Consider the following 15180-nt stretch of genomic DNA (forward strand, 5'->3'; position numbering starts at 1 on the left):
AGAAAGACCTCACAGAAAAAAAAATATATCAAAATCTAGATGATTAAAAAAGATCGCTATCATGTTACTGATAAGAAACCTGAAGCACAGAGAGATTAATTGACTTTTCCTGAAGCATTTCAGGAAAGAACAAGATGGATCTAGCCTCTTCAGTCCCAGAAGCCAGTGAGGTTCAAGCAAAAGCTATTGCAAAATATTAAAAAGCAAAATATCACAAAGCAAACAGGTTTTAAAAAGTGGTATGAAGCAGAAGATTTGACTAAGATGTCAAAAAGGCTAGCTCAAGAGAAACTGAGAGACTTGCTCAAGAAAAAAAGCTTTCTACTGAATACATTTAGGGTTGGTTCTGGAAAAAAAAAATACTATTAAAGGACTCAAATAGGCAGTGGGGTGTGGCAGCCAGCGTTACAGACTGAAGAGACAATTTTCACATCTGGTTATTTCATTACTGTAACACGATCCCCCATCTCGGACATTTTCTTGTATTTTGGCACAAGCCACCCCTGGGAACTCGTAGAGTGTTAAACCCTAACGGGCTGTTTAGTCGACTAAAATAAAAGTAAGCTATGTGCAGCAGTGCAAAAATCTGCCACCAAGACTCGAACAATGTTTTTTTCAGCTACACAGGTTTTGCCCTCTTTTAAGTTTTCTGTTAGATACATGAATGTTCTGCAGTGATAAAAAATCATTGACTGATTTTTTTTGTTTGGCTTGTTTTTTTGTGTTCTAATTCCTTGCATACAGACTGGAAACTAGAAGATTAAAATACAGAGAAAAAAGTGTAAAAGAAGAATGACAAAATAAGAGTCCAATACAAACACAAGAACATATTTCTAATTTTCTTAATTTTAACCCTCATGGCATCTTTCCTGAGAGCAAGGACACAATTCGTTCTTATATGAATATAAAGATACCCTACAATACCAACATGATTAACTTTAAATACTGATATGTAACGTATGACCAATATATTCCTCATTCTGAACTGCGTTCCTACTATATAATTTAAATTCTAAATAGAGTCACCCACTGTGCTGGTGACCACAGTGCTGGTCTGAATATCTGAGAATACAGAATGGCTAGCAATGCTCTCCTGTTTTTGATTCCTTTTCACTAGCCTTTTGCTATGTGGCTTTGAAATTAGCAACCAGCAACAACGCACAAGTGTGAAACTATTCAACCATACTATCCCAGTGGAGCAAAAACTGAATAAAGAATTGAAAGAAATCAAAGTGTAAGGTAGGTGCTTCATACCATTTTCTTTGAAACAAAACAAAACCAAACTTATTTAAAACAAACAAAAACAGCACTTAAATCAAAGTAGTACCAAGAATGTGTTCATGAAAATTAGTTTGGTCCACCAACACAACGAGCATTCTTGTGGTAAAGTCTAATTACTCTCTAAGATGAATCTTCTGCAAACACCTACCTCAGAGCTGCTATATTTAGGTCCAGAGACTGCAATTCTCAGATTACTAACTGCACTGCTGAATAAAAGTGATACATGCACATTCAACAGCATTGCCTTAAGTAATACACTTCACAAGTAGAGTAGTAATGAAGATATCTCTCTGAGCTGCCTTAGTATAGCAGGTGACATTTATATAACTAATTAGGACTAATGAGAAAGCAGGCAGGTTGCTGGTTTAATTATACTCCAGAAGCTACAATACGTATATTAATTGCACTTGTTGTTTATATTGCAATGTATTCTTCAGGCAACACCTTGTATATTGTTTTTCTGTTGTTAGCAAAAAATCATCCTGTCTTGACTTGCTAAGCCTCCTGGAGTATGACCTACTGCAAAATATACGCAGAAGAAAGGACTGACAAATGCTGGCTTTGGCATCAGGGAACCTGTGTGTTTTGATGACATTACAGTACAGAACAGGCATGTGAACTCAGGCTGCACTTTTCCAGCAACAGCAACCTGATATGTAAATTAAGCAGGCTATTTAATTCACTTAAGTTGTGTTTGATCAAGTTACATCACCTTGATGTTACTCCCATGTATGTTCTAAGCGTGCCTTTTTGCACGTTTCTGGGGGGAAATGGGCAATATAGCTGGAGATTAGACTGCAGCAGCTGCAGACAAACCCGAGCTAGCTGCAGTCTAGCTACCTGAGATTACAACCTCACAAAAAGAGGCATCAGCATAAGGTTTAATATGAATTCACTGCTGGATGTATTTCTGATTCCTGGAGAGGCTGCCTACCCCTGTGCTGTTGCATGTCCTCAGTGAAGCTTGTTAATACCAGCTCAATTAAAGGCAGCTTGGGCAGAAACACGTGCTGGAGCCGTGCCTGCAGCCTCAGTGCCGGCCTGCCCCAGATCCTGCCAGTGCCTGCCGATGGACGTCTTCTGCCTTTGCCTCTTGCAAAGAAACATTGACAAATAGAACAGAAGGAAACAGATAAGGCAACCCTGTATGAAAAGTAACATATGCCTATTTCCGAACCTTTAGCAGAGCTTTTCCTTGATAAAATGCTTTCTGCTGAGCAGCAAGAGAGTCTTCTGCAGTCCCCTCGCAGCAGAAACCAGCTGCCTCACCAAAGGGAAGCAGCGGTCTCCAGACACATAATCAACTTAGACTGGCTGCCAGAAGGCAACAATTGAATAAGTACCAGGGAACAGCATTGTGGGTAACTTGATTTGTAGCTATTAAAATCACTTAGAAATAAGAGAACTATGTAGTGTCTTAAATGACTATATCCCACCATTACTTTCAACAGGGATTTCTATGAGCTGGTCATGAAAACGGTCCCAGATCTGTCAGCAATCAAAACTGAAGGGATAAGCTAATAAAAAGGAAACAGCCCATCTGTTTGAGTACAAGCTGAAGCCTACATGCAGTTAGAGAACACAGAAGTAAATCCAAATTCCACAAAGCTGGATATATGACTTGCCAGGGAGGTTCAATGTTGTGCCTGTCACTCAGCAAGGTGCACCGAAAACAAATAGCTAGAGATTTCAGCAATTGCCCCCAGCCCCACTAAGACTCAATTTCAAGTTCTGGCATGAAGTCTTTCATTATTCTAATACTGAACACATGAGAACATTTTCACATTAGTCTTTTAGGGTTTCAGCCCACACCCTGTCCCTAAGAAACATAACTGTTCCTTCCTGCTATGTCACACCACTGGGGAAAGGCTGTCCTGGCAAATTGGGAAAGGTTGACAAGATTACACTGTAAAGCTCATCACATCTCATGAGTGGAATGCTTATAAGAAAAGCAACAAGTTTTAAATCACTCTGGAAATTTTGCTAAGGAGATGCAGACCCTCGATGCTTGGGATACAGTCTGTGCATCACCAAGAAGTTTAAAACATTTCTTGAGTGAAAATTTCTGTGTAAATTTGGGATTCAAGAGCTACGAGGTTCCATGGAGTTACGTGCATTCTAGTAACTGGATCAATGTCCAGGTGGAGATCAGTGATGAGTGGTGCTCCTCACAGGTCAATATTGGGACCAGCACTGTTCAACATCTTTGCTGGTGACATGGACCGTGGGATGGAGCGCACCCTTTGCAAATTTGCTGATGACACCAAGCTGTGTGGGGTGGTGACACGCTGGAGGGAAGGGACGTGGAGCAATCCCAAGCACAAATACAGGCTAGGGGGGAGAATGGATTGAGAGCAGCCCTGAGAAGAACCTGGGGGTGGTGGTTGGTGAGAAGCTCAACATAAGCCAGCTAAAAGAGGTTATGTTTAGATTAGATATAAGGAAGAAATTATTTACTATAATGGTGGTGAGGCAGTGGAAGAGGTTGCCCAGAAAAGTTGTGGAGAAACTGCAAACCGGAAACCACTGGAAGCATTAAGTGACAAACTTTCTGCCCTAGCCATCTGGTGGCATTTTCAAAGAGACTTTCACAGGAGGGAAAGTCAGTAATGCACATAAAGACAAACAAACACACAGGATAGTGTTGATGTTTTGTTATTCTCACAAGCAGTGGGGACCCAGAGCTGCCTTTTATTTTCCTTTATAGCCTCCAAAGTCCAACTCCTGGTGCAAACAGTTGGACATAAGATGGAAATTGTTTGCAACATGGGAATAGTGCTCTGTATTCTGTAGAAGTTGCAAAAACCTATCCAAAGGAGCAGAAAGAAAGGGAATTATTCCAGTAATGGAAAGGAAAGGGAAGTATGGAGGACACATGAAAAAGAGAGATCAGAGACATGTAAATTATATCCATATTTTTTTGTTCTTCTTCTATAGTAATACTTCAGAAAATCTACAAGATTGAGCGTGGTATGTTTTGTGAGCACATAAGGAGTAAGAGGCGGTAAGGTAAAAGTTCAAAAGAAGAAATGGAGGGGACTACATATTTAAGATAATCCCATGACAGAAGTCACGGATAAGGTAAGACATTTTGCTAGCTTGTAACATCTGATGTAAAATGACATAGGAATGGGAGCACCACTTTGGAGCACTAGTAGAAAGCACATAATAAGATTTTCTTATCAACTGGAGGAAACATGACTCGACTGATCATGAACTCCGAAAGAAACAGATGTAATTTACCTTAAATTACCAACTACTTATCATAAAGAGACCTATCTGCAATATAAACTGAATAACCAATATAAAGTGGCATGTACAATGCAAGACATACCCACGCCCCTCTACCCCCCCACCCCCCATTGCACTTGCTTTCTCCATTCTTCATAAATTGTCATCAAAACGCCCATGAAAGCTGTTCAGCTGTTACATTATAGTCACTTGCATACCTTGGTGGTCTGCATGGGAAAATGAACTGCTTGTCTGAAAATACCAGCACCCACTTTCAGGGGTGTGACTCCATTTGGCACATAAAATATTACCCTGCAGTAGTTACTCTGCTTCAGTGTAGCTTAAGATGGACTTGACTGTGATGAAAGCCTACACGTTGCTGACAGAAATGACTGCCAGTACTGGAAAAATCTTTCATATACTCAGTGTTAACTCTGCTATAGAAGGAATTCCTTCAGTACTTTCTTACTTCTCCAGTGCAGAGATGATGACACAGAGACAAATCACAAGCATTAGGGCCTCCTGGGGCTCATCAGATGATGTATCTAGAGGAGCTTCCTCAGGCACAATTGCCAGCACAGCTTGATGAGGCAGTGCAGGAAGCAAACATAGGCTGCTCCAAATATTAGCAGCCTGATACTACTAGCGATATCTCAGCCACAGGGGAATCTTCCAGTGGAGACAAACTGAACTTTGGCTATTCTGTCTCACTAGAGTAGCATCAAGTACCCTAGGGGACAAGGTAATCAGTAAATGCTCATTTAAGGCTTAGAGGCATGTCATTTGTGAAGAATTTGTTCAAATTAATTGGCATTAGGCAGAAGTGGTGTCACTCATCCCATTGCTGTAGCGTTCAGTCCTATGTAGTGCCTCACACAAGGAAACAGTGATCAAGTGAGAGATACAAGGGAGATCAAGAACTCCCTAGCAGGACAGTACTTCACACTAGCTGCTGATTTCTGAGTCCCCAGTCCTGCTAAGATACAATAAAGGAAAATTTGAGAAAGTAAGCAGAGGATAAATCGTTTTCTTACCGAAGTTCCCCAAGCTGTTCTCTCTTGTATCTACTCGCATCTCTAGGGCCTTCACTTGCTGCAGATCATCTATCCCTGTCAAAGCTTTCTGTAAAGATAAGCAGAGATATATGTGTATTCTCATGAAAGAAAAACAGATACAGGAGGAAAAAGGTGTACAAAGGCTTTCAAGCTGTGCTGTGTCAGCATGTGCTCCACGTCAAAATGCCTAGACGTGATTACATCAAAATAAATTTAGCATTCAAAGATCTTTCTTTCTAGTAGCTCTGAATTATTCCAATTTCATATAAATTCTACATTGCTCACAGAATCCAGGCTGAGCATTATATTCAAGCTGCAAAACAAAAGATCTACATGCCAATTAAATTAATTTGAACTACATGTTCATACTTTAAAACTTGTGTAAATTTGTAAAAACTTGTAAATCTTGTACAAATCCTCAGCAGATAAGAAATGTTATCATAGTGTCACCTCTAATCAAAAAGGTGCTAGATAGTAAAACTCTGTAAAAGGCTAAGTAATGTGTTTTGATCAGAAACTATCATAAGAGAACACAATTTTAGCTCAAGATGGTCTTAAAAGGTTTGCTTTTCTGGTAGAACACAACAGTAATTACAAGAATTACAAATTTCTTTTAAGAGAGTTAGGCAATGTCAATGGAAGCCTCCAAAACCTTTTGTTTTTGCAAAACCTTCGTGATATGGTCAACTGCTGCAGTAAGCAAGGGTGTGTGTGAATCCAACTCACTATCACAGGTTCTTTCCCTAAATATCCTGAAGTTGGCATTGACACATACATTCAGATTTTGCTCTGTACTTAATATAGGGTCAGTTGAGACTACCTGTTTGCTAGGTTAATCACAACAAATGATAGAGAGAGCCTTGAACCAAAATCCTGGCATGCCACTTTCCAAAAGAAAAGCCTGAGAGAGCCCACTCAGTAATGTGACCTACTTGGCAAAGGTAAGCATGACGACAGAAACGAGCAGAAATTATTCACAAATGAGAGAGGGAAGCTCTAGGGCAGCCAATGAAAACTGCAGTGAAGTCCTATGGTCCCAGGCTGCAATTCCACAAGCAGTTAAAACCCTCTCATGTGTTACCACTGCCAGAAGATTGCTCTCATCCCCCGTTCCCTCCTTTCTTCCCCACTACTTGTCCCACTGCTTCATTTGCATCAGCTTTGGGTGCTCAGTGAATCCTTCTTGAACCAATTTAATTAAATAGACCAGGAGGGAACTCTGCCCCTTTTTCCTGATGGGTTACTGGTTCATGGAAGGATCTGAAATACTCCAGAGGGATGAGAACAAGGCTTTAGGTCACTGTGACTGCCTGAAAGAGCTGAGGCTACAGATAGTGATACAGCTGCTAGATTTTCACCTTTCTGTGCCAGAAGAGTTAGGACTTACAGCTAAAAAAGTCTGCTTCAAAGAAATGGCTGATTTTGTTGAGTTTCTCCTCAGCATTACAACCAAGAACACAGGTGGCAAGACATATGGTCACCTGCCTTTTGCTACTCTGTTGAATGACTTTGTTCCTTCACGTTAAATAATCTCTACCTATGGGAGATAATTTTTCTTACTATTAGAAAGTTACAACATACTTTAGCTTGTTTTCATCTGGAGACCAACACTAATAAGGGGGAAATGATTCATTAGAAGAGAATGTGTGTAGGACCACCTCTGTTTATGAGTTTGGGGAGGAAAAAATAACCGCAAGAACATGTAGTTCATTTTTGTAGGGAAAAAGGGCAGTTGCAACATTCCCGCTCATCAAGTAAAATTTGTATTGCTCACAAGTGACTGCAATTTCATTCACTCAAATGGCTCCACATCCCCTAACAAACAAAGGACCAAAACAGTCTGAGTGGAGCTGAGATGACAGTTTAGAAGGGCATGGTTTCCTGAAACAGCTGAGCAGCCCTCTTTGAAAACCTGGCTCCCTCTGTGAGGCCTTGAATTGGACTCCTGAGAAACAGAATTATCCCAAATCTTTGTTTGCTTCTGAATCACCTTTAAAACATTGTGTTTAAAATTATTTTTAATATGAATTTTTACACTGTGATTTTAAGCAGGCTGAGCCTAAGAAAGTTTCTGGACTTTCTTGCCACCACACTAGAGCATAAGAAACAAAGCTCTAAGGCGAAAACTTGACAGAGCTCAGTGGCATCCCGAAATTTACTTTCTATCCCCAGGTGTGGTCCCCAGAAGAACTGTTTTTCTTCTTCCAAAGCAGCAAGCTTACCAGCTACAGACAGTTTTCTCCCCCAGGTAAACACAAGGTCCTTCACTGCAAGCCGTACTTTGCAGCAATTCTTTTCAGCAGATGTCAGTTTGTCATTTAGCATGACAGCACATGAGAAATGAGAGCTAGCTGACATCCTGGTACACAACCATGCACTCGAATTGCTGAAGTTAGATGCAAACTTATTGTCATTAAAGCCAACTCCTTAAAAAACACCTCCCTCATCCCCATCAAAGTAGCCTGAGTACCTGCTTTCCTGAAAGACAGAACAGAAAGAGGTCTCAGAACATGTAATAAGCTTTGGGTCATATACTTTGTCAGTACAGTAGCAGAAGGCCCTGGCACCATGAGGGGCGTTTGCTTTTCTCCTTTGCTCTCTGCAAGTTCCCTTTGTGCCGTCCTTCCCCCTGCAATATCCTACACAGCCTCCTTTCACAGCTCTGACCACAAGAGATACAGCTCTGCTCCTTGTCCTCCTCTTTGAAAATTGAAGAATAAAAGCTGTGTAAGATTATATTCTCTTCTACATTTCCATCTTCTTTTGCTTTGTATTAGGAACTACCGTCTTTTTTCTCCTTTTCCTCTTCCAGATCCACCCTTTATTTGTACTTTCCCCCCTGGCTGAGAGAGGAGTCCCTTAGTGCATCAATATTTAGTGCTGCAACAAGCAGAGCTGCTGCTCCAACGCTGTAAAAGGTTATTAGCTGCCACCAGCAGCCCTTTGAACTATTGATAGCTGCTTGAAGCATGTGTTAAGCAGATGCAACAGGCTCCACGTGTTCACAGCCTCCGCTTCCCTGGTCTGCTTTTCCAACCACCTCCGTGAAAAACACTGTCCTTCTGCCTGCTGATGCTGAGGAGATTCTCGAAAGAAAAAAAGAGGAAAGAAGAAAAGCTCTCAGGTTGAGGATATGAGCTCCCTTCAAGGCACGGCACTAGAAGCACAAGAACCCCAGGTGTGACTGCAAGCTGGTAGGCAAGCAGAAGGTCAGGGCAGCAGTTCAAGAGAAGGCTGAGTGGTGAGCAGCTCCTGGGGTGGGCAGTTGGGGCACTCCCACTCCCCAGACCCCTTTCTTGGCACGCTGGTGCAGCTGGACAGGTCTCGGATGTCATAGCTAAAATTCTGGCACTGGGAATGGAGGAGATTAAGGCAAGGACATGGAAACATTTAAAATAAAAAAATAATAAGGATCTCCTTTTTATACTGCTGTTTAATGTCAAAGCACGGGAACTTGCAGCAAAATCTAAAAGGAAGGATATTTGGGAGGAATTTTACTGCTATTAGGTTGTAAAAAAAATCCCAGCCAAACGCACTGACAAGGATGAGCCGCTTGGACAGAGAGATGTCTGGCACCATGTGAGTAAAAGTGGTGCAAAGGCACTGAGCAGCTCTTCACTCCTAGGACTGTGCCAGGTCTAGAACAAGCTCCTGCCCTAATTCAGAAGTGTCCTACTGTGGCTTCAAGTCCTGACCGCCTGCCCAAAGCTCCACGGGCTGTTTTGACAGCCAGCGACAGAAGGTTTCCCTGCCTGTGCTGCAGGAATGCTTACAGACATGAAGGCGCTGTGCCATCTAGGGATTTCTTGTGTTGTTTACAGCTGCAGCAAGGGACCGAGGATCTACTCTAGGCAGAGAACTGGATACACGCAGAGTTATTTTACAGCAGAAAAATGCCTGGAAAAAATGAATTATAATTTCAGGTTGATTGCTCGAGTCCAGAGAGAGTTCTGCCTGCCACCTGCCTACTAAGGTGAGCATTGGTTAGAAGGAGAAGGCAGGTGCTTTCTGAAGAATCAAATACCAAAATCTTTCTTGTGGCCTGACAACTTGATTCTGTGCAGCGAGTGTTACACTCCACCCTAAAATTGCTTATTTGAAAGGATGAATTTCCACGGCAAAGCAATGCACAATTCTTCAAAAACTAAATGAGAAGCGAAACAAAGATGGACAAAGTTCACTTTACATTTCTGCACCTCCTTCAAAATAGGAGGAAAACTCTTTTCCATGAGATCATGCAAAAGCTATTGGTAAATAATTTTGCCAGTATTTTATGAAGCAACTCCTTAACTGCTCACAAACCTTTCTCATTGTGCAAAATGTCTGGCCAATATCTAACTGGAGAGCATGTTTGGAAAGCTTTTCTTCTGACTGACAAGAAAAGACATAAGTATTCTGTGAAAAACTGTAAATGAAAAATGTTTCTGTGTTTGCAGAGCTTCCCAACTGGCAGAATAGGCACTTGGGGATGCAGGGAAATCCGGTTCAAGTCCCACTTGCACCTCTCTGTAAATTCCTTAATTGGCAAATAATATCTGTTCAATTAAAGCTGGTGTATACAGCTGATTTCTTCGCTCTTCCCCAGATTTTTCACATACTCTAAGAAAAGTAGATATGTTGCTGAAGAGCATGTTGCGTGCAGCTGTCAGAGAAGCATTTCCAGCTGTGCGTTTATTTTGCTGATCTTGGTTAATTTGGCTAGCACAGGAATTCCTGAGTGGTGAGCTTATTTTCTTTTAATACTACACCTGTATGCAAATACTAGATTCATGTCGATTCATGCATTCATTGCTTTTACAAGGATTTTATTTCTAATTCCCAATCCAAGTATAATCTCTTCCTGCACAAAAAATAAAATAAATAAATGTTGCTACAAGTACAACAACGTATTTCTTCTGAGAAGAAAATTACTAGGCCATTAATGAGGTTTTAAGTATTTCCAAGTCAAGAGATTTTCAATGAAAGGGAACAGAACTTCTCTGTGGTCCTACATATAATCTTCCTTTAGAAATGGTTACATGTTGCAGATGCCTGTAATTACAATATTTAGCTTTATTTCACTGCTTTCTGCATATACATACAAGGACACACTTTTCCCAGCTCAGATGAAGAGATTAGCCTGGCATGCAGTCTGTGATGAACTTCTTGGGAATCTTCTTGGCTAGTACAAAAAGGGTAGATGAGGATAATAATTGTGAAGTTTAATTGTTGATGGATGGATCAATAAAGATGTCTTTTCTCCCATACTGAAGCCCCCAAGTCATGGAAATGGTTCTGTGTGCTCAAGGGACAAGATCCCTGCCTTGTCCTGCCATCAACAGTCCAGCTCCTGACCCATGCTGGGAGTTCACAGTACTGACACCTTTTTTTTTTAAACCACCATTAAGGGTCCGATGCTACAGGTTGCTAAGCGATCTCTGTCTAACTATCACAAACTTAAGAGGGGAGATACTCCTAACATCAATTTTTGCTACAAATTTGTTTAAGGATTTACTTTCCCCTCACATGGATATACCATACACTGATATTAATTCTTACTCCTATCTAGCAATTAGGTGCATAGCAAGTGGCTGCAACCATTATTTCAATGTAGTGTCACTTACCACTCAGAAGCCAAGGCTCTGTTCTGTAATTTTGTCAGCTGAGCAGCTGTTACTATATGCAAATGAAAATCTGTTTGTTACAACAGGCATGCATATGTGTACATAAAGACTGCTAATGTGATAATTTGGACATGAAACATGGGAATTTAAGTAGCAGGATGAGCACTCTCATGTACAAGCCTTCACTGTAGTAAAGGTAGTTAGGAAGGACATTCCAAAGGAAAGCTCTGAAACTAAATGAGGCTTCATAGCTTCTTTCCTATTCACAATATTATGTTTACTACTACCTTGAGCAATCTGACCTAATTTTCAAACTAGCTGTGCTTGTAGTAGAAGGTTGAAGTAGAAGACCTCCAGAAGTCCCTTTGAAGCTTTTTTTTTTTTTTTTTTTTTTTTTGTTACGTTAGTTTTAAATGATTACCCAATTGTAAGGAAGGAGTCAGAAGATCCAAATTAAATCTGTTAGGTCCATCTTGTTGACTCCATGTAAGAAAAATTAGAAAAATTTTGCTCTTGCTCCCTTGATTCCAGTTTCTTCTCAAATTCATTTAGCTTACAACTGCGAGGAAAACTTTCTGCCAAGGAAAAAAAGGAAATGATTGAGTCATTTCAGTAAGAATCCAATCTGTTGTTCCAGGACCCTCCAGGATTTTCTTCTCCCCATGAGGATGAGTGCATACCATATGAAATACACCCTAACCTCCTGAGCAACAAAACTAAACACCACTTCCGAACACATGTTCCTAAGTTTAAAAAACATGATTAATTGGAGCAGGATCAATAAATAGCGAAATAAGAAGAACGTTTCCTTTGTTCTCTAAAGATCACATACAAACCATGACGATAAGACAAGTTCAGGAATGGAAGCGATTACTTTTGATAACGTGACAATATCTGGAAGATCATTTTACCCTGTAAGATGAGTTTAATCCGAGAAGTTGAATGCTTCTTGTGGAAGTCAGGAAAAGAGCCTTCCTTTGCAAAATACTGGGAACAGATAGGAGGGTTAATAGTTAAAAATCTGAGTCAAGACAGGTGAAACTCAATTTCAGTTCCTCCATACTTAATGAGAAATCTATGCCACAACCTCAATAAAATTGAAAATTAATTGCAGTATATTCTCCATTAATAACCAGTTTTCAGAATAAAGGGAAAACGGGGAAAAAATTGCTCACCCTAGTATCACAGAGAATCACAGTGTTCTGTATCATATGATAATAACACAAGCACAGCACAAAGAAGAGGTAAAGAAGGGAGCTGGAAATATTAATAGCACATGCACAAATGGGAAAGCAAGAGCAACTATTGATATAGATGAAGATTAAACAGCACAACAGAAAATTGATATTGATACCAGCAGAAAGCATAAAAAAGAACAGCTAATGATACCAACCCTTGCATCAAATGACCTGTAGCTTGGATGAAGAGTATTCAAACACAAAAGGCCACAGTGTGACATCACAGCAGGAGAGGTACTAGCAAGCAAAAAGCTACAGAAGATGTTATTAACCTGACTAGAATATGGAATCACACAGAATTTGTGAACAAGTGTAAGACTGAAGCACAGTGAGTCTGCTGTGGAGAAGAGCAAAATGGGCAAGCTTTGGAGTAGTGGTCTGTCTCGTGTGCTTTGGCATTCAACACAGCAAAAAAGAAAGGAAAAAGCATTTTTATAAAGGAATCATTTAAGGCCAAGCTCTCCTCTGACGACTGGAAAAAAAGGTGAAGGAATACACACACCTTTTTGAAATTCCTTAGTAATTGAGACTGCTAGCGTAGAATAATAATTCCTTTAGTAAATGGAGACTGCTACTGCTATCCCTCTGGAAAAAGGACAAAATGAGTAAAATATGCAGGTACAGACAGGGCCTATGTCCTTATCTGAATGTGAAGTAATTTAACTTTAATGAGCATGTATTTTAAAAATCTATTAGCTCCTTCTTAGAGCACTTCAGTGAAAACAATCAATAACTTTAAAATATTCACAACTGAAAGACAACCAAGAAGATATTGTAAGTGTGTTGATTCAAGCAAAATATCCTTTCAAACCATTTGCTTATCAATGGCATGTGGTTCCTTTAAAAATACGCACGTGATTTTTTTTTTTCCAGATTGAAGTGTTTGAAAAGTATCTCTATTTTTACATTTGAAAGTGCAGAGGAAGTAAATTTATGGAAGCAGCAGTCTCAATTTGATCAACATAAAGGTCAAAGAATAGATAAATTGGAAATGTTATTAAAACAAGCTATAAACATTGTTAATGTTTCCTTGACAATGTCATATAATTTCTCCTCTCAACAGGAAGTATCCCGTCTATGCCAACACAAATGTCAGGTTCCAGGGCCAGGAGATAACTTTGTCCAGAAAAATTACTCGGACAGTATGCAGCCATTTAAAAGTCTTTGTAAGTGAATCCCTTACAAATGTTAATATGCACAATCTTAAAGTGGCAAGACCCGATTAAGTTCAAGAGGTAATTTATTACATGAATCGTAAAGATTTGCTTTCATTTACTAAGAAAAAGGCTAGAATTGGAGGAGAATTTAATGTCTGATCTGTATAAAAAACGAAATATGACAAAATAACAAACTGGGTAACACTGACTTAGCATGCTTTTCTACTTACAATTTACTGTGAACTAAAAGCGGCACAGCTCCAGAAAAGGAAAAAAAACACACTACCAACTAAAGAACTTTCTAAGGGTTTAATTCAGAGTTTATGGAAGTCAAAGGACAGCTGTTTTGGTTACTCTAATGGGCTTTGGTTCATGCCCTAAGAAAACAGACTAATCTGAGAACTTCCTATTGGATTTATACAGGGTATTGTAGGCCACAAACATATTACACTGGTCAAACTCCATGCCAAGTTTTAAAAAAAAAAACAAGAAGTTGTCAGCGGTTGACATTGGCCAAAGGAAAGTGAATGGGATAGATCATAAGATTATAGGCTGTATTTTATTTCCAGAGAGTTTAAAATACGTACTCTACAGTAAGTGATTTGCTTAGGAAAAGAGTTAGGTACCAAGAGAAGAGAGATTCTGAGAACAACTTCCTATCTAAGCTCCAGTGCAGAGTCAAAATAGTGATTGGCGAATGTCTAGGAAGGCATGTAAGTAAACCTGCTGTTTGAGACATCAGCTGGAACACGGCCCCTGCAGGATGTGAATGCACAGAGGGTTATGGATGCAGTGAACACCACCCCAGTCTCTGGGAGCATCTGAAACACAGCCTTGACCCCATCCATGTTTCACAAATTTCTACACAGTTCTGCAGCATGGAAAGCTGCAGCTTCTCCCTTTTACCTTCTGCTCCTAGCTCTCCCTCCCTCTTGCAGGACCAAGCAAGGCTACAACTCAGCTTTTAGCTCCCAAAGGATTCCACCCTTAATTAGTCCTGAGCAAGTACAGCACAACATACAAGAAGATCTTCCTTTACTAGACATTTCCACACATAACTCTCATTCAACAAGCTGCATGCCAAAATAATTTTCCCCTTGTCAAAACGGAACACAGCTTTCAAATGCACTTTGAAACCTCACACTTTGATAAATATAGAAAATGTTTACAACACTTGCAGAATATTTTAATTGGCTTCTTAGCAGGACAGAGGATTTCACTAATTCAGAAAAAAAGTTGCCCTTTTAAAGTTACATTTTCAATCTGTAGAACAAGATTCATGTAAGAAGCTTTTTCTAATGCTAACATTGAAGGTACTTCAGACAGCATTAACAAGATCTGTTTTAAATTATAATTGTACTACCAATACTTTTCTTCACGCTGCTTCAAGAAAACTGGCAATAAAGACAGTAGCATTCACGCTGGGCATATTTTTATATGAAACAAGGAGAAAGGAGGACAAACATTTGATAAATTTCCATAAGACAGAACCTACTTTATGCAGAAGTCTGTCAAGTATGCGACAATCTGCAATCATCACAAGAGCTGCTGGAAGGTTATGTTAATAGAGCTCTTTATATGCCAGTTTCCTTTTTTCTCTTTAAATCATTGGATG

At 39.9% G+C, this 15180-nt stretch overlaps 1 protein-coding gene across 21 annotated transcripts in view; it reads right to left on the reverse strand.

The window, feature by feature from the left end:
* The window catches only part of LRRC56 (leucine rich repeat containing 56), a 60922-nt gene that overhangs the window by 31775 nt on the left and 13967 nt on the right, over positions 1 to 15180 (reverse strand). For 16 of the 21 annotated variants that reach the window (XM_084520261.1, XM_084520245.1, XM_084520244.1 and 13 more), the window contains one exon: positions 5547 to 5634. The exons of 2 other annotated variants lie outside the window; for them this stretch is intronic. In XM_084520261.1, coding sequence (XP_084376387.1) covers positions 5547 to 5634 — 88 coding nt within the window. Of the gene's footprint in view, positions 1 to 1429; positions 1587 to 5546; positions 5635 to 6387; positions 6405 to 15180 lie in introns of those variants that run through there. 3 more of the 21 variants (XM_084520253.1, XM_084520256.1, XM_084520251.1) reach the window with 2 other exon arrangements.

The sequence above is a fragment of the Aythya ferina genome (genome assembly GCF_964211825.1).
Source record: "Aythya ferina genome assembly, chromosome: 5".
In the NCBI taxonomy this organism is placed as follows: domain Eukaryota; kingdom Metazoa; phylum Chordata; class Aves; order Anseriformes; family Anatidae; genus Aythya; species Aythya ferina.